This window comes from Pristis pectinata, chromosome 12, assembly GCF_009764475.1.
Source record: "Pristis pectinata isolate sPriPec2 chromosome 12, sPriPec2.1.pri, whole genome shotgun sequence".
Classification (NCBI taxonomy): domain Eukaryota; kingdom Metazoa; phylum Chordata; class Chondrichthyes; order Rhinopristiformes; family Pristidae; genus Pristis; species Pristis pectinata.
The window spans coordinates 2,401,173-2,420,671 of NC_067416.1; the positions used below are offsets into that span (position 1 = coordinate 2,401,173).

Genomic DNA, 19,499 nt, shown 5'->3' on the forward strand with positions numbered 1-19,499 from the left:
CTTGTTAGTTGGTTTGTTTGCAATAAACAATCGTAAATCAGCCAACCGTGCCCCATCTAATGGCTCACTAAACCACACCCAAGATTGTTTACAGGAAGAGGTGATACCAAATTGACTTTAAAGATCCTTAGTAGTAGTAAAAATGCTGAAGCAGCTGAGGTCAAAAAAAATAAAGTCAGCTGAAGCTGCACTCAACTCAAAGAGCAGGTTGGCAACCTGTTCATCACTATTAAGATGTGGTCAAGAAAATGACTATTGATGCTACCTGGGAGATTTCTGGCAATACTTCAACTAACCACAGGGCAGAATGTACGTGTAAACTATAGGGTCAGCCAAGGAACAGTATGGCAAAGTTCCTTGTCCCACATACCTGGAATGAAAATGCATGCCAAAAATCAGAACCAAAAGTCTAAGCTTGTGAATACTTTACTTCAGCTAATGGTTCAAGGCAATAACACCTGGAACAATTTCACATTGTATATGTACCAAAGGCAAGATCATCACTGCATGGTGAGGAGTATGCATTAACAAAATACCCATCTCCCTAGAGGAAGAACTCTGTGGTATTTATGTAATATTTGGGAAGATCACTGCAGAATAGTGAACAGCCCTTCAGCCAATTACTTTTTCAGCTCTGCAGAGAAGTTCTACAGTGAGGAAATCAAAACACTACAAGAAAAAAAGAGGTAAGTCTGCCACAACAGGATTTGGTGTTAATCCACCAAAATGCAAAGACATCCAGATACTGTTTAAATGTGGGGAGGGTTTCTGCCTCTCCCAACCATTCAGCAATGGGTTCCATACCCCATAACAGAGTGAAAGCTTTTCCTCAATTCCCCTCTAAACCTTCTATCAATTACTTTGTCCATGCCACCCCGCCCCCAAAGCATTATTGACCTCTCAGCTAAGGAAAGCAAGTCCTTTTTCACATAATTGAGTTTGGTGGGGAGGTGGGTGGAGATGGAGGGAAGAAAAGCTTATTTCAGTTAATGGCGTCAATGGGAGACTGCAGATGCTAAAGTAGCTTGGCATAGATGAATGCTAGTGCACAGATAATGCTGTGAACAGCAAGAAACAGAAGAGAAAACCAGCACGACATGAACTGAGAGCATGTATCAGCACGTAGGATTATGATTTTGTAGCAATCACGGAAACATGGCTGAAGGAGGACAGGAATGGCAGCTCAATGTTCCTGGATATAGTATTTTCAGACATAATAATGGGGGTTCCAAAAAGGGAGTCCAAAGGGGAGCGAGTGTTGCACTGTTGATCAGGGACAGCAGTACTCGGATATCCTGGCAGGATAACAAATGAAGCTGTATGGATAGTACTTTGAAATAAGAAGAGGTAGGTGATCACTTTGATGGGATTATACTATAGGCCTCCAAATAGTCAGCAGGATTTGAAAGAACAATGTAGAAAAACAGCTGTTAAGTAGATGTAGAAGCAATAGGATTGTAGTAGTGGGGATTTTTCCCGACATTAACTGGTATTGCTTTAGTCTAAGAGGTCTAAATGGGGTGGAATACATCCAGGAGTTTTTAAAGCAGTTCTGTATGGAAACCTACTAGGGAGAGCTGTACTCAAACCTTATTTTAGGGAATAAGGATGTCTGTGGGGGAACCCTTTGTGAACAGAAACACAATTGGCAAGCTTTAAGGTAGTCATGGAAAAAGACAAGGTTGGCCCAAGAGTCAAGATCTTAAATTGGGGGAGGGTTTGACTTCAATAGTATAAGACAGGACCTGGTGAAAGTAGAATGGGAGCAGCTGCTAGAGGGCATAAACAACATCCAATAAGAGGTGTTTAAAAGCAAAATATTAAGAGTTCCAAGTCAGCATGTCCCTGTGAGAATAAGATGGTAAGATTAGAGAACCACTGGAGATTTTGCAGATGCTGAATCTGGAGCAACACACAAAATGCTGGATGAACTCAGCAGGTCAGACAGCACCTATGGAGGGAAATAAACAGTTGACGTTTCAGGTGAGACCCTTCATCAGGGCTGTAAATGAAGAGGGCAGAAGCCTGAATAATGTGGTTGGGGGAGGAGCACAGACTGGCAGGTGATAGGCAAGTCTAGGTTCCCCCCCCACCTCCCAACTTTCTGCAGGGATTGCTCTTTCTGCAGCTCCCTTGTCCCTCCCAGCACTTATCCCTGCAAAGTGCTACACATGTCCCTACCACCACCTCCCTCACCACCATTCAGGGCCCTAGACAGTCCTTCTGGGTGAATTCAAGGGTGTCATTTATTGCATCCAGTGCTGCCTCCTCTACATTGGTGAGACCCGATGCAGATTGGATGACCGCTTCATCGAGGACCTTCACTTTGTCTGCCACAAAAGCAAGGATCTTGGTGGCCAGCCACTTCAATTCCACATCCCACTCCCATTACTGACATGTTTATCTACCGCCCGCCTACTGCCACATTGAGGGCAGACACAGGTTGGTGGAACACCTCATATTCCACCTTGATAGTCTCCAACCTGACAGCCTCAACATTGATTTAATTTCTGGTAACCCCTCCCCTTTCTTCCACACCCCCCCCACTTACTTTTACCCCTTATTCCTGTAGCCCACTCACCCTTCTCTTTCCCTCCCGATTACCTGCCCATCTATTCCCCACCTTCCCCCTTCCCCCCCCCCATGTCTATTGCCCTCTCTACTGGATTCCTCCTCCTTCAGCCCTTTGCCACTTCAACCCTTCACCTCTCAGCTTCTTGCATCTCCCCCTTCCTCTACCCACCTACCTTCCCCTCACCTGGACTCATCTATCATCTGCCAGCCTGTTGCTCCTCCCCCTCCCCCTCACTCTTATTCTGGCTTCTGCCCTCTTCCTTTCCAGTCCTGATGAAGGGTCTTGACCCAAAACGTCGACTGTTTATTTCCCTCCATAGATGTTGTCTGGCCTGTTGAGTTCCCCCAGCATTTGTGCGTGTTGTTACAGAACTTTGGTTAACGAAGGGTCTGGTCAGCAAGAAAAAAAGCACGTTAACAATTTCCTATACCTGATGAGTCCTTTGAGGTTTAGAGGATCTTAAGAAAGCAGATAAAGGGCAAAAAGAGGACATGAAGTGGCCCTGACCAACAAAATTAAAGAGAATTCCAAAACATTTGTAAATGTATTTAGTACATTTTGTAATATTTGTATCTATTATATTTTGTTAATTTCTGGGGCTCTGACGGAGATTTTTGCAATATCAATAGCCACGGGTAAGATTGGAGGGTAGCTAATGTTGTTCCCATATTCAAGAAAGGTAAGCCAGGTGAGCCTTATGTCAGTAGTAGGGAAACTATTGGAACATATTCTTAGGGATGGGATTTATGGTCACTTGGAAAGGCAAGGACTAATCAGGGAGAGTCAACATGGTTATGTGCATTGGAAATCTTCCTCACTAAATTGAGGTGACTATGAAAATTGATGACAGCAAGCTGGCGCAGAGAGAAAGGTGGAGGGTTGCTTCTGACTGGAACTCTAACGAGTGGTGGGTAGGTGAATGAAAAGATAGGAGTGCTGGTACTTCTGTTTGTTACCCGAGAACATTGTGGTCTGATAAGTTTGCCCACAACACAAAGATTGGTGGAGTTTGCAGGTGGTGAGGATCATTGCCCAAGGTTATAGAGGGACATAAATTAGCTGGAAAGTTGGGTAAGAATGGTGACAGATCTAATTTGGTCCAGACAATTGCAAGTGAGTATGTTTTGTCCTGTCTAATACTGTCGGACATATACATTAATGACGGGAGCCTTGGAAGCATTGATGTACAGAGAGAAACTTGAGGTGCAAGCTCATAGCTTCCTGAAAATGACAACAGATGGATAGGGTACTGAAGGTATTTAGCTTGCTTATCTTTATAGTGAATACCACCTTCATACTGAATATCCCCTTCATAGGCAGGGGGATTGTTGGGACATCGTGTTTCAGTTGTACAAGACTTTGACTAGGCCACACTAGAAAGGATGTGGTAACATTAGAAAGAGTGCAGAAGACATTCACCAGAATATTGCCTGGAATGAAGGTTTTAGTTACAAGGAGAGATTGGATAGGCTGGGAAATTGTTTTTCCACTGGAGCACAGGAGGCTGTGGGGTATATATAGAGGTTTATAAAATTATCAGGGGAGGACAGGGTAGAGGAACAGTGTCATTTGCGAGGGCAGAGAAGTCTAAAAGTAGAGGACATAGATTACATGAGAGGGGAAGATTTAAAGGAGATCTAAGGGGCACATTTTTCCCCACAGAGAGTGGTGGGTATATGGAACAAGCTGCCATAGCCGGTAGAGGCAGTTAGAAGCACAGTACTTAATTGCATTTGGACAGGTATACGACTAAGAAGAAAGGGTTACAAGCTAAATGCAGGAAAATGAGATTAGCATAGAAAGGCTTCTCGGTCAGCACGAGTTGGGCCAAAGGACTTATTTCCATGCTGTATGACTGTCTCCTTATATTGAGATGAGGCACATTCTGCATCTTCATGGGAAGATTTAATGGGTCAATTCAAAAGCTATACTTTGTGCGCAACCCTTCTCTATAGTTGACCCGAGTGTGTGATGGGATAAAGTAGATGAAATCTCTCTATTTTACCTTCTCAGCATCTTTCCCTTTACAGTTCACACTAACGACACTACTGTTTGCCCGAAGCCATTGGAATTCCCTCAACATTTGAACAGCTTTGGGTCCATGCTCATACGGCAGATAAAACATCTCAGCCAAGAGGTTCAGGTCTTCCAAAGTCACAGCCTCAGCAGTATACAACGGCTTCTCATTGGGACCTGGGATGTACTGCTCCTTGTTCATCTGCTCATCTGTCTGCATTGGTGCTATATCACTTCCTGAGTCTTCCTGCATAAAGATCTCAGGAGACTTTGATTCAGCAATACTGTCTTTGTCCATCTCCATAGGTTTGAGATCCTCAGACATTTTGGCTTTGACAATGTCTGTAAGGATCTGATTAACGTTTTTGGTTTCTTGCTCATCTGGTTTCTCTACTGCCATCTCCATTGGCTCTTCATCAGACTGCTGCTTTTTCTCCTCCTCTTCCTTGGCCAGTAAGGCTGGCTCACCACTCAGTGGACTTCCCTGACTCATGATGGGCTGCTGGTAGACTGTGGTCACTGTTGTAGAGGAGTTCAGGCAAGGTGTGTCGATCCCTCCCACATCAATCGAGTTTGTCTTTGCACCACTGTGAGGGACTGTTCGGCCTGAAAATAAAGAAATGTTGTTTAAACCAAAAAAAACACTAGAATTCATCAAATGTTCATAGAAAGATGCAACTTTAGCAACTATATTTTTAGCGTTAAGCCAAATGAAATGGAAGATCTATGTATTTTTATAGTGCTGCAGCAACAGGACCATTAAACAGGCAACCTCCTAGTAGTGCTTTCGTGTAGCAAACATCTACTCTCAAGCAGAACTTACTCATCAATAACCTGATGCAGATGCCCAGTATGGGCTCCAGAAGCAAGGTTAAAATACCATCCCTGACATCAAGGCAGCATTTAAAAGAGTGTGACATCAGGGAGTCCCAGTAAAACTGGGAAATAGAAAGGATGTATGAAGGCTCCAATGTGCAGGATCGCAAGAGGCTGCAGAGGGTTGTAGGCTCAACCAGCTCCATCACGAGCACAACCCTCCCCACCATCGAGGACATCAAGAGGCGGTGCCTCAAGAAGGCAGATTTCATTAAGGACCCTCACCATCTAGGACATGCCCTTCTCATCACTACCATTGGGGAGGTGGTACAGGAGCTGAAGACCCACACTCAACGCTTCAGGAATAACTTCTTCCCCTCCACCATCAGATTTCTGAACGGTCCATGAACTCTACCTCGTTATTCCTCTTTTGCACCATTTATTTTTTGGTAACATAGTAATTTGTCTTGCACTGTACTGCTGCAGCAAAACAACAAATTTCACAACGTGCATCAATGATGACAAACCTGATTCTGGATGATAGATATTTATTAGTCACATGTACATCGAAACACACAGTGAAATATGTCTTTTTATGTTGCTAAGAATGTGCTGGGGGCAGCCCGCAAGTGTCACCACTTTTCTGGTGCCACCATAGCATGCCCACAGCTCCAAACTTTGCAATGTGGGAGGAAACCGGAGCACCCAGAGGAAACCCACGCAGACATGGGGAGAACATACAAACTCCTTACAGGCAGCAGCGGGAATTAAACTGTGCTAAAGGAAGTGCAGAGGAGATTCACCAGGACATTGCCTGGATTGGAGACATTGGTTATGGGAAGAGACTGGATATACCAGGCTTGATTTTCCTGGAGCAAAGGAGGTCCAAGGTGACCTGGTACAAGTGTATAAGATTATGAGGAGCATAGATAGGGTAGATAGTCAAAAATCTTTCTCCCATGGTAGGGATAAATGGATTTGAAATATTTAGTATGTTTAAGAGGCATTTACACAGAACACTTAAAATAGGTAAGGTTTAGAAGCATATGAGCTAATGCAGACAAGTGCATATGGGTAAAAAAAAATGTCATGAATATGGTGGGCTAAAAGGCCAGTTTCTACACTGTAGAACTATGACCATGAAGTCAGATGGTTGTGTTGTTGGAGGTCATTCATCCCAAGTTAGATATCACTGTAGTAATTCTTCAGGGCAGTGTCCTGAGAGTCATTTTTATTAATGATCTTCCCACATTGTAAGAATAAAAAGGAGGGGAGAAGACATTTGCTAAGATTACCATGTTTAATTCCATTTGCAACTCCTCAGCGAATAAGTTTGTGCACGTGTACACCAAGACAACATTCACGCGTGGCTGGTAAGTGGCAAATAACATTAGCAACACAAATTCCAGGAGATGACCATCTCCAAAAGAATCTAACAACTTAACCTATACAATTTATGGCATTATCACTGCCAAACACCCAACGCAGTAGATGATATTAAGGGAGGTGCAGGTGAATCTCCTGTCTCACCCTAACAGTCCTTTCAGGTGAGATATTCACCTGCACCTCCCTTAATATCATCTACTGCATTCAGTGCTAAGTGTGGCCTCCTCTACATTGGAGACCAAACACAGACTAGGTGACCATTTCGCAGAACACCTGTTGCCAGTCACTTCAATTCCCCCCCCCCCACCCCCCAAATCTTGGAACCTTACAGCCTAACAGCATGAATATCGAGTTCTCCCACTTTAGGTAATCCTCAACCCCCTTCCCCATAACCCCCCCCCCCCCCAACCATGCTTCTCTTCTTCCCTTTCCAAGCCCTTTATTCACTCCCCTCTGCTTACCTTTTACCCATCCCTCGGTGGATCTGCTCTCTCCTCCCCCGCACCTGCCTATCACCATCTCTTACCTGCGTCTACCTATCACACCTCCCTGTGCCCACCCTGCCTCCCCTCTTTTGTCCACCTATCACTGCTCTGCTTTTCCCTCTGATATACTGGGCTTCCCCTTTTCCTATCTTCAGTCCTGAAGGGTCCTGACCTGAAACATTGACCACCTGCTTTTCCCCACAGATGCTGCCTGGCCTGCTGAGTTCCTCCAGCATCTGAGTGTTTTTCAACTAGATTCCAGAATCTGAAGTCCTTTGTTTCTCTAGTATTAAATATTTATTAGTCACATGTACATCAAAACATACAGTGAAATGTGTCTTTGTGTTACTGAGAACGTGCTGGGGGCAGCCCACAAGTGTCACCACTCTTCTGGCACCAACATAGCACGTCCATAACTCCTAATCTGTATATTTTTGGAATGTGGGAGGAAACCGGAGCACCCAGAGGAAACCCACACTAACACAGGGAGAATGTACAAGCTCCTTACAGATAGTGGCGGAATTGAACCCAGGTCACTGGCATTGTAATAGCATTACACTAACCGCTACACTACTGTGCTGCCTGGTGCACTCCAACACCAGTCTAACTCACTATCACTGAAGACAAAGCAGAGCATTTGATGGCACCTCAACCACCCTAAATCACCCCCACCACTGGCACAGTGACTAAGGTGTGTACAAACTACAAATATGTACTGCAATTACTCGTCCAGGACACTCCAGTAGCAAAGGTTTCCCTCCAAGTTACACAACACCCAATTTGGAAATCTATCACTGGTCCATCATCACAGGGTCTAAATCCTGGAACTCTGCCTAACAGCACCATGGGAGTACCTTGACCAGATGGACTGCAGTTGTTCAAGGTGACAACTCACCATAACTCAAGGGCAATTAGGGATGATTAATAAATGCTAGTCTTGCCAGCGGTGCCCAGATCCCAAAAATGGAATATATAAAAAAAACTGGCACCACAGATGTTATCAGCTCCAACATCCATTGGAACAATGGAACCCATTTCCTCACTAATGTATTCATAGTACGCACTCATATTTCACATTCAATATTTGTTTCATAACTGCAAATATCACTGTATAATCATAAGGCCTATGCAGTGAACAGTTAAATTCCTCTCTAGGGAAGTCAGTACATAGGGTTCAGACTTTAATTTGCAGAAGTATTAGAGGGAAGTGGAGGAAAAATTGTGCTGATGGTCTGGAATTAATTGCATTTAAGAGTGGTGCAGGCAGAAGCCCTCACATGGATGAGCCACAGGGTGCCCACAAGGAAATGGACCAAAAGCTGGGGAGTGGGATTAACCTTCGGCCAGAAGGGATAGATGAGCTGATGCTTTCATCCTGTGACAGTACTCATATTTGTTCGTAACTCTCCTTAACCTTGCTCCATTCATATGTATGTAGTGACCATGTTACATAGAAACTAAGAAAAAAATGAATCCTTGTGCTAGACTCAGTTTTTCCTGGCACTCCAATTAAGCTGATTAACAAACAGCAAGCACTATAGATGAGATGGATACACCAAGAATAGTCTTGCCTAGACACAATATAAAAGATAAAGACAGACAACATCAGGTATTTGGAAGTATAAACCTCAATGGATAGATAGGAGAGACTTGTGAAAATGCGAACACTTACAGTTATATTGATGTGGCACTCCAAACTCCTGCATCCATTCTGATATGGCCATCTTCAAAGCCATTTGAGGGCTATATAAGACATCCATTTCTATCTCCTCATCACTGCCTTCATTTTCAAGTTTGATCTGGATGGATACAGTGCTCTCTTCCGTGTCAGCTGAAGGAAATAAAAAGGATGGCTTTACTGCATAACCCAAAATAAAATTAAGAATTAATATCTCAGACAAATGCAAAGGCCACAGGAGAGAATAGATACAAGGCAGGATAGCTATCTTTTTGCCTTCATTATCTGATAATTCTTTAAAGTCAAGACCAGTGCTTACCAACCAAGTACAGTACTGTTACTTGTTATGTGGATAAAGCAAGATCCCAGCTTCACATATTAAGTGTGTCGAGGATCTCAGCAACATTCTCCCCAGCAACTGCTCTTCAGCTGTACATAGTTCAGAGGAAATGAAAACAAGAGTTTCCATTGGTGCAAAACATCTTCAAAACCTACTGCCTGGTTAGGATAGTCAGGCAACAGACAAAAGAACTAACAGCTGTTTATGAAGTCGTCTTTGGTCCAAGTCACCATACTTCCAGAGGTGGTGGGAAATAACTGAAGTTATACGCAGTTGGCATTTCTGGGGCCATAACTGACTTTCCTTAAGTTTTACTGCACTTTTGTCATTTAAAATTCACAGGTTACAGCACTTCAGACATAGCCATGCAGTCTACTTACTCATTACAACATCCTTCCGCACACCATTCATGTTGGATTTGTACCATGTAGCCAGCGTATGAATTGCAACGAAGTTCCCTTCGAATTCACAGTTAGGGTTTGTCAATACTCCTTTCAACCGTGGAATGAGCTCAGTTGACCGCCCTTTGTACGGTCCAAGGAAGAGGCGCTTTTGATCGTAATCATTGGCATGCAGATTGTCCCAGATGAGAGGAGACCTCTTCAATATTTTGGTGACTTCCTCAATGGATTCCACGGAGATATCTTTCGACACTACTTTTGGACCTATAGATCATGAAAAGGTTAGCTTCCCACACATTTTACCTTATTTTGTTATTTGTATTTAAAGGAATACTTACTCCATTACTACAATGTCCCAAACGCTATTTATAATGACTTTATAACTAAATGAACATAGGGAATTCAATTTAATCTTAACTAACCTCCAAAGTAGGAGGAGGAGGGGAACCAAAATTGCTTTCACTTTTTTCTGCTTAGTAAGAGTAGAAGCCAAAGATTTCACCCTGTATCCCTGGCTTAGGGACTAAAATCAAGCCCATGTTTCAAATTCAAAGAATATCTTGCATAAAGTATTTTTCCCCATACAAAATTTTGTTACAGGATCAGAACAATGATATACATAGTGAACTACCTTAAGAAATACAAGTACAAAATGTGTCGATAGGGATGGGCATATAGCTCCCAAATGGAGGGATTTAAAACGTAGACAGGTAAACCTGAGACAAAAACTGATAGAAAACAGCACCATTTTAGGGCAAATGGAAAAAGTTTCAAGAGTTATTGGCATGCTTTGTGAATTCTGGCATTATTAAATAGGTAAGCATACATTACATGCAGCGACATTTCCATACAGGGCTATTTGAAAACACTTCGATAGCAGAGACATGCAACAAATAAGCATACTTATTATTTATTTTGCAAGATGAATTAATCACAAATGCATAAGCTCAGTAATGAAATAGATAGCTTACCTGTCCACAGTACATCAATGCCAGGAAGAAGTTTCTCTCCAACTGTCCTGAGGTATGGAGAATGGGCAACATTGGGGTAGCAAAAGGTTCCACAGTATTCTGAACAAGATTAACAAAAAAATTAGAAAACAAATCCATTTCCAATGCTCTTATGAACATAATCACGTGGTCAATAGACAGCAAAACTAAGCAACACATTGTAATAAAATGCTAAATTCCTTCCCGATCTGCTTTGAAACATTTAATCTAACTAAAGTCTCACCACTGTGAATTTTCTTTTTCCAGTAAGTTTCCTTGTAATCTCTCACCTATACAGGCTCTAGTCAGTAAATCAGAACTGTAGATCAACTCAGATTTCAGCCCTAGAACCCCTTTTGTAACAGAAAGCCCATGAAGCAACTTCACTGCACTTCAGATTTTTATGTACAGAGCCAAAAATTAGATTAAACAAAACACTGGAAAACAAATTTTCTTCACAATATACTTAAACACGACTCAAACAAATCTTGAGAGGTCGCTGTTAATTAATACAAAATAAAAACTTTGGAACATGTCCTTTTCAAGTAATAATTATGGAAAATGCAACGGTCAAAGAATTACTTTGGCAATCATACATCCAGAACATACAGCCAGACTTGTGGATCAAAAGATCAGAAAATACTGACGTGCATAACGTATCTGAATGAAGAATGTCCCTGCAGCACTGTAAACCTAAGGAGTCAAATTTTGAACCCTCAAAATTTCTGGTTTTGTGCTCAAGTTAAGCGCACCTTTGCACTATCAAATGCGAGAGGAAAGACAGCTAATTACAGGCTCACTGGCAACTGAAACTTTAAAGCCAGGCTGCATTATGGCATGAATTATTGCTGAATACTCACCAGTTGGACAGAATAAAAAGTGTTCTGGCTCTTCCAAATACTGATAGATCTCATTAGTAACAGAAAGTTGTGCATGTGCAAATGAACTGAAGACCTCTTTATCCGCTGGACACATATTGTGGTCAATGTCATCAAATAACAGCGCAAAGGACTTGCAACCAAACTGTGACACCTGTGAAATAGGAAGGCAATGATGTTCAAGACTGCAAGTAAAATTACTTTCAACCCCACTCATCCCCTTAGCTGGATGAAAGAGACAGGAAAAATAGCTTTACTTAAGATTGTTAGCTTTTAAAACAAATTGATTAAAGAAAATTAGTATCTACAGAAAATTTCACAAAAACACCAACCTGATCCAATTTGCGTTTAAGAGTTGCAACCTCCTTCTGATTTGAAAAAGTGATATCCAGTCCAGGTGATATGGCATAAACAAACTCAATATTGTGCTCTTTTGCAGCAGAAATTAACTGCATCAGTTGTTCTGAAACAGAAAAAGATTATGAATAAACAAAAGGATATGGTACAGAAAATTACCAATCTAAGAACCAAGGAATGGCCAATTCTCAAAATAGACCAACTGGGCAGACAGTAGTACACTGCCTGTACAATGGAACATTGACAAGGCAAATGAGCAGAGGCAATGTACTCTTCACTACCTCTTCCCAGGATAGAAGAGCAAAAGTTATAATCTTGTAATTAAAGCAACTTCCTCCAAATAATGAAGTAGACACAACTGTGACAATCTCCTACCAGGCTTTAGATAGGTGGTCTTAATGGTTGCACAACTAGCATACCTGTGTTTAACAATATCACTGTAAAATCCAGTAGAAGGAAATGTTACCCAGGCCTCTGCCAATTAACACTAACTGGTTATTCTGTTGGGGTCACTTGGAGTCTCCACCCCTAAAGGCCAGGATAAGGAGGAGGCTGAGGGGAGATATGATAGAGGTATACAAAATATTAAGAGGAATAGACAGCCAGTGCCTCTTTCCCAGGGCACCAATGCTCAATACAAGAGGGCGTGGCTTTAAAGTAATGGGTAGGAAGTTCAAGGGAAATATCAGAGGGAGGTTTTTTACCCAGAGGGTGGCTGGGGCATGGAATGCGCTGCCTGGGGTGGTGGTGGAGGCAGGTACACTGGTCAAGTTCAAGAGATTGTTAGATAAGCAGATGGAGGAATTTAAAATAGGGGGATATGTGGAAGGAAGGGGTTAGATAGTCTTAGGCGTGGTTTGAAGGTCAGCACAATTTGGTGGGCTGAAGGGCCTGTATTGTGTTGTACTGTTCTATGGTTCTAAAAGCATTTCCTATTTCTGATGAAAGGTCATTGACCAGAAATTTTAACCATTACTCTCTCCATGGATACTGTTAATCGACTGTGTATTTCCACCACCTCGTGTTTCAGATTTCAGCATTTGCACTATTTTACTTGAGAATTTTAAAAGCTATCTGCAAGAATATTATCCACCTGAATACTCAACAGCAAATGGTGATAAAATTCAAGACTGAGATGCATAGATTTTTGGACAGAGGGAATCAAGGAATATGGAAACTGAGTGGAGACACTTGCTGACTGTTGCTTCCAATTTTTGTGTTCACATCCCTGAACAAGTGATAGCGCTCTACTGTAAAAAGAAATTTATGCGCAGGATAAACTGTACAACATTAAATGAAAGGGGAATTGGAACTGAAACTCTCACCTGCTTCTTCAACAGAGTACATCTCCCGCCAGAACATTCTGTGCTTATAATCATCCTTTGGTGCATATAGGTATGTATTTAATCCCCACTTGCGCATTCTGTTGAAGAAATAACCAAAAATAAAAATGTAATTTCAGCCTCATTGAGTGTATCCGAAATGCTGTAGACCCAAGCTAAAACCAGAATACACCAGTTCAGATAACCAGATTTGAAGGAAGAAAAAAAAGGGCTACATCTTGAGGGAGGTCATATGTAACTATTTTTAAAGAAGTATTAAATATGTAACATTACAAGCCAAATAAAACATAAAAGGAGCACATCAAAGAAACAAATTTAAGTCAAAGATCAAGATCCTCAGAAAAATTATTACTGAGAATGAACTTCGAAGTATGTTGGAGACAACAAACGCTTCAGAATCTCAGTTTAATCTAAAGATAGACGTAGATTACTTCTTGATGTATGAGCAATCAATTAAGTGGATTCCATCATTTTTCCTCAGTGGCTTTTCACATTAATGCAATTCCTTTGTGGGGGAATTAACCCGAGGTTAAGGTTTTATGTATAAATTTAATTACAGAGTCATGAGATTGCTGATTTAGATTAGAGACAGACAACTTCAAAGCACAACTGAAAGAAGAATGAAACTCACCTTCTGAACAGCTCCTTTCTCTGTTCCATGCTCCATGGACGCCCATAAAAACCTAGGAAATTAGGAAAATCAGATTAAAATACGAAACAAATAGTTCAAATAGAGCAGATAATATAGCTGCCCGAAAGATTTGATGCCATTTAAATAGCTTAATATGTTATTAAATAGGAAATAAAAGCAGAACTACAACTCTATATATCAAACTCATTTTTATACTCATACTCTGTTTTATTGCAAGCAAACCCAAATCTGCCACTTGAGGGCCTTTTAAGATATTTTTTGAAGAGTGGAGTTACCTTTGGCCTCAAATATTTTGTTCACTGTAGTTAGCATTAACCAATGGCCATAAAGTGCCTTGGGATATCCAAAGGTGGTGAAGACACTAAAATTTAAGTCCAACACTGAAAGTGGACTTACAGAAAAGAGCCAGAACCTTCATACACATGGAAAAGTTGGTATACCTGGGCCAGAACTTGGAGGCACTGAGAAAGCAGTGGATTTGATTCTAGTACAAAAGAAAAACATGCCCAACATGGAGATTTACACCATCTATACGACAAAACATCTTATGATACCTTATGCTAACAGTAATTACAATCTCACAGTTGTACTTTGGTATATGGAAAGAATTATTTACTTGGTTCAAAAGTTACTTATAAAATCATTGGACTAGACAAAAGGGAAATAAAAGAATGGATTGAAAGAAAATACTGAAATGGAAATTTACAACATGCAGGAATGGGACTCCATTCAAATCACTGCTTGACTGGAGAGATCAATCATTTTAAGGGCACCCAGGCTACTGATATCCATGTCATCTTCAAGGTAGCCATTTTCATCTCTGAAACATATTACCTCTACCTTCTACATCAATTCACTAAGTGCTGAAACCTCGATCTATACCTCAAGTCTATTTCACTTAACTCTCAGTTAGCCTAAACACGATGATGCTGGAGGAACTCAGCAGGCCAGGCAGCATCCGTGGAGAAAAACAGGCGGTCAACGTTTTGGGTCAGGACCCTTCTTCAGAGGTCCTGAAGGGTCCTGACCTGAAACACTGACCGCCTGCTTTTCTCCACGGATGCTGCCTGGCCTGCTGAGTTCCTCCAGCATCAGTTCAGTGTTTTTCATCTAGATTCCAGCATCTGCAGTCCTTTGTTTCTCACAATTAACCTACCGCATCATACTTTTTGTAATCTTATCAAAACTGCTCTTAATTCTTACCATGTCCAGTTCACTAAATCATCAAATCCTTCCATGATGGTCTATCATTTACAATTCTGTGCTCATCTAATATAAATTTCTCCATTAAAGTGACGGTGCTTTCAGCTACCAAAACACTAAACTCAGAAATCCAGATTTTAAGAATGCTTTGTGCGCACATCTCTCCACTGCTTTAAACCCAGGTCACACTACCAATTTACACACAAACAGCTGTTCCTGAATTCCTTGATGCAGAACAATTGTTGCCCTGACAACCCAAGAACCAATGATCTCACAACAAAACTGCCACATCACCAACACCAATCCACCAGTAGTCAGCCCTTATACAACGTTAAGCATGTTTATGCTTTGACCTTGACCATAAATAGGAAAATTGTTAAAATTAGGCACCCATTACCAAGTATCCCACAAATTATTCCATGCAAACACCATTGTTCCTCTATTGCCCATAGGAAATTAAGCCATAAAAATCCATGAAATGGAACCTTTGAAGTAGCTTGTGTCACTATTGTTTTGCCACAGCAGAGGGAGCGATTTCAGAAATATTGTATAGATACCCGCTAAAAAGGTAAATAGCATCTTCACACCTTGGCATGATGCCAGTTGTCACTTTTTTTTAAAAAGAAGGAACACTAAATGATATCCTTTTGGATTATCGATACTTGCATGTTTCGTTGAGTGCCAGAAGTTGAACAGTTGGTTTACTAATTAGTGAACTCAGAACCAAGCATATAAGGTAGTAACAGCTTTATCTAATCATGTCTATTCACTCACTGTCAAACTAAACCTAGTCCCACTGTGCTATATAGAACTATATAGAATTGACACAAGTTTACATAGTGGTGGGTGGTCAAAATGGAAATATCAGCCATGGTCAGTGTGGTCTGTAGGCAGATTCTGTCCTACATTTAGACAGCCTGTGACAGCTGTTTGCTGCCTAAATTCACATTTCTGGTCACAGTCTAAATAAAAATAAACTCTGCTCCTGAAACCACATGACACACAAGAAGAGAGTTCAAAGACATTTTAGCAAGAAAGTGCTGCAATCTGGTGGGCAGTTGCCAATCTCAGAGGGTTACACAATTAACTTCAGTGTGTGACAATTTTTGGATCAATTGTCTTTTTTCCCCCTCTTCTGATGCACCATGGTCCTGAAGCTTTAATACAAACCTTACCCTTATGAATGGGGAACAGAAAGTAATGCCAGTCATTTCTATATTCTAATTACCAATCTCAACCATAACATAAAACAGCTGGGTACTTTCCACAATAATTACTCAGAAGGTGCTCCAACATATACAGCAGCACTGGGAAAGATCCCCAAGTTATCAACTGCATGGACAAATGAGGAAAATGTGAAATGCGAGTGCACAATTTATTCAGTTTTCCCAAACCATCCTGAAGAAACCAAAACTGAGAATGAGCAGAGATGGGATCATTCCAGAAAGATCAACAGGCCTCAAGAAAACAGAGTCTAAGGGGTAATCCAAACAGTCGATTAAGAATATGCACGGGATTGACAGGAGGCAAAATGTTCCCCATGTAAGTGACCAAGTTTGTTGAAGAACAGCTGACACAATAATTCCAAAGGGAACCGAATGTCTATGAGGATGTCATGCTGTTTAATCAGGCCACTCCACCTCCCAACAATTTTGTGCCCTAAAGCAATTGTACTCTAACCCACGTAGATACTTCAGGCATCCAGCACTCTCTGCAACTCAATAGCGATAAGACTGCAAGTAAAATTATGCGGACTTTTTGGATATAATTTTAAGACAATAAGAGCCTGTCTTACAAATTGAATCTTCAAAACTGACTCTCATTCAGACCGAAACTACCGTACTTGTCAATGCCATCAGAATATCTGCAAGGAGGGAATGAAATACAAATGAAATGTACAAATCACCTCTGTCCAATTGTGCAGAGGTCTGGGAGCAGAGAATAGCACTAATAATAAAAGAAGCATCACTGGAAACAAAGCAAGACTGTGGCCATCATGCAATAATGACCTGAAATATTGCTGTCCAGTACTCTCACCCATCAGGCAACACTGCCAGAATATTAGCTTGCAAACAGTTTGTGCATTTTGCTTTCTAAATACACAAAGGCAAAACTGTTGTATGGGCAACCACATCACAAAGAACTGTTTACTGCTGTTTTTATTCTGCAATATGAAGTGGAATATCTGTGACCAGGCCTAGTAAGTGACACCTGAATAAAAATAACTAGACTAATTTGACAAACAAATTAGAGCATGCAGACAACATCATGATTCTCCAACCCCCAGTTCCTTTTGTGCAACCATAGAGAATATAATTCACAAGTCTGACTGCAAGGGAGACAAAAGGATAAATCTCATTTCTATTCTTAAAGTGAAAAAGGAATGTGGCAGTGAACCAACAGCAGGCTGCCAGCTGTTGCAGTAGACTGTAATGGTTTAAGCAGATTTCATTGGCATTGGTAATACTGTGTCAGCAAGTTTAATTCACCAACTCCTGAGGAGGAGAAAGACAGCAGTATTCCTAGAATTTTGCAAATGATCAAAATCCCAACCTTAAACAGTGCTTAATTTTACACAAAGGCTTTAAAATAATTGAGTCAAATGGATATATTAAGAGACCTGGTGAAAGCAGCTTGGTGCGATGGGTGTTTTAGCATCAGGATTAGATCACATTAGGAAAAATGGCCAGATGGAGAATCATTCTGTTACAGCCTGTTAACATCTGAATTACTAACACCATTCCGCAACAGTAAAATTTAATGGAATTTAACAGCTCTTTCACATTTAAGAACACATTGTACAGTTAGCAGTCAATGAGATTACGGCTTTGTAGTCAACCCCAGTGCAGTATTTAAAACAACACTGTAGCACAAAGATCAGAAATAAAGTATTCTACGTTTTTAATATTACTAACAGTTTAGGAACTGAGCCAGTGATGGCAACCAATTAACTTACGGCATTTTGCTAACCGAGTCACACTTTATTGTAATATTTCAACTCATTTAAAGCAAATAGGACTAGCTCAGTTAGGCAACTTGATCAGCACCAGCCAGTTGGGCTGAAGGGCCTGTTTCTACGCTTTATAGCTCTATGATTACCAAGATCACCATTCATAAATTGATGTCCATTTGGAGGGTCAAGAAAGGATTTGGTTTTAACTTTGGAAACAGTTGTAGTTAATTTCAAATAACTCAAAAGTCCTAACACATTGCAATGCTGATACCATTCACTAGATATATTAAACTTACTCATTTAATACCCACTAGTCAAAAAGCTACCACTCTCTTTATTGTAGGATACGGATCAAGTTTTCTCACTGAATTAGCCTGCAAATGCACAATTATGGACTAACACTTCACCTTATGGAGAGATTGGAGTTATTTCAGCCACAGTTATCTATTCTTCAGTACATAAATGATCAGCAGTAGGTGCCTTATGGCCACAAGTGGAAAATATGTACTTATTTCAAATTAAGCGCACACCATAATCCAGGATTGAAGATAATAAAAAAGGACATCGTTAACTGTATGGTTCAAAGAAGAAAGACAAAATGATTTGGGAAAGGAGTTTCACAGCATTGGACCCAAATGAGCAAAGATCCGATCAGTCATTGAATAACAGTGTGCGCACCAATGGCCAAAAATCACAAATGGACAGTATAGGGTTAGATGCCAAACTGAAGGGAATTACAAGAGATTAAACATCCTCTCACTTTTTTTGTAAATATCTGTATGATACATCAAAAGCTCTAAAGTAGCCACTGCAGACCTGAAAGAATACAAAGTGGGCAGCGGACAATTACGCATTTAACAAGGGCAGACAGAGCACTGAACAAATATCCAGCATTTAAAAATACAATTGGTTTACATTATAATCGACTTTTCAGTTGGTTTGGGGCTTGAGGCAAAACTCAGAATGAATCTGAATTACCAAGATTAGAATCTTCTGGCTAACCAAAAACTGCTCAACAAGCCTCACATTCAACTCATAGCATTCAAACAATCTAGCCTCAGATGCAGCGAGTAAACTACCTAACCAACCTTTGAAACAAGAAGCAAAAGGATAATATTTAACTGAGCACGTCAAAGTGTTATAATTTATCCATACTTTTCTGATAAATACACCTTAATAAAGATATCCACATTTTAATAAAAACATATCAGTTTGAGCATGTTTGAACACAATGAGTTTGAGTGCTTCAAAACCCACTAGGTTAAGAAAATTTCAGAGCAGACATTTTGTGTCATCTATTTTGATCATTACTGGAGCAGAACTTCAAGTCGTTACATCAAGAGAAGTTCAAACAAAATGTCTGCCTGTGAACTGTGAAAAATGCCTGAAAATAGTCAGCACAGGGAAAATTCAATTTGTGTACATTT

The 19,499-nt window shown here is 40.8% G+C and overlaps 1 protein-coding gene across 1 annotated transcript in view; it reads right to left on the reverse strand.

Moving 5' to 3' along the window:
* Positions 1-19,499, reverse strand: part of LOC127576867 (protein O-GlcNAcase-like) — a 40,751-nt gene that overhangs the window by 18,670 nt on the left and 2,582 nt on the right. The window contains exons 2-9 of the mRNA XM_052027672.1: positions 13,896-13,947; positions 13,247-13,344; positions 11,897-12,027; positions 11,547-11,718; positions 10,669-10,767; positions 9,677-9,961; positions 8,951-9,109; positions 4,581-5,197 (exon numbers count right to left, since the gene is read on the reverse strand). Coding sequence (XP_051883632.1) covers positions 4,581-5,197; positions 8,951-9,109; positions 9,677-9,961; positions 10,669-10,767; positions 11,547-11,718; positions 11,897-12,027; positions 13,247-13,344; positions 13,896-13,947 — 1,613 coding nt within the window. The remainder of the gene's footprint in view (positions 1-4,580; positions 5,198-8,950; positions 9,110-9,676; positions 9,962-10,668; positions 10,768-11,546; positions 11,719-11,896; positions 12,028-13,246; positions 13,345-13,895; positions 13,948-19,499) is intronic.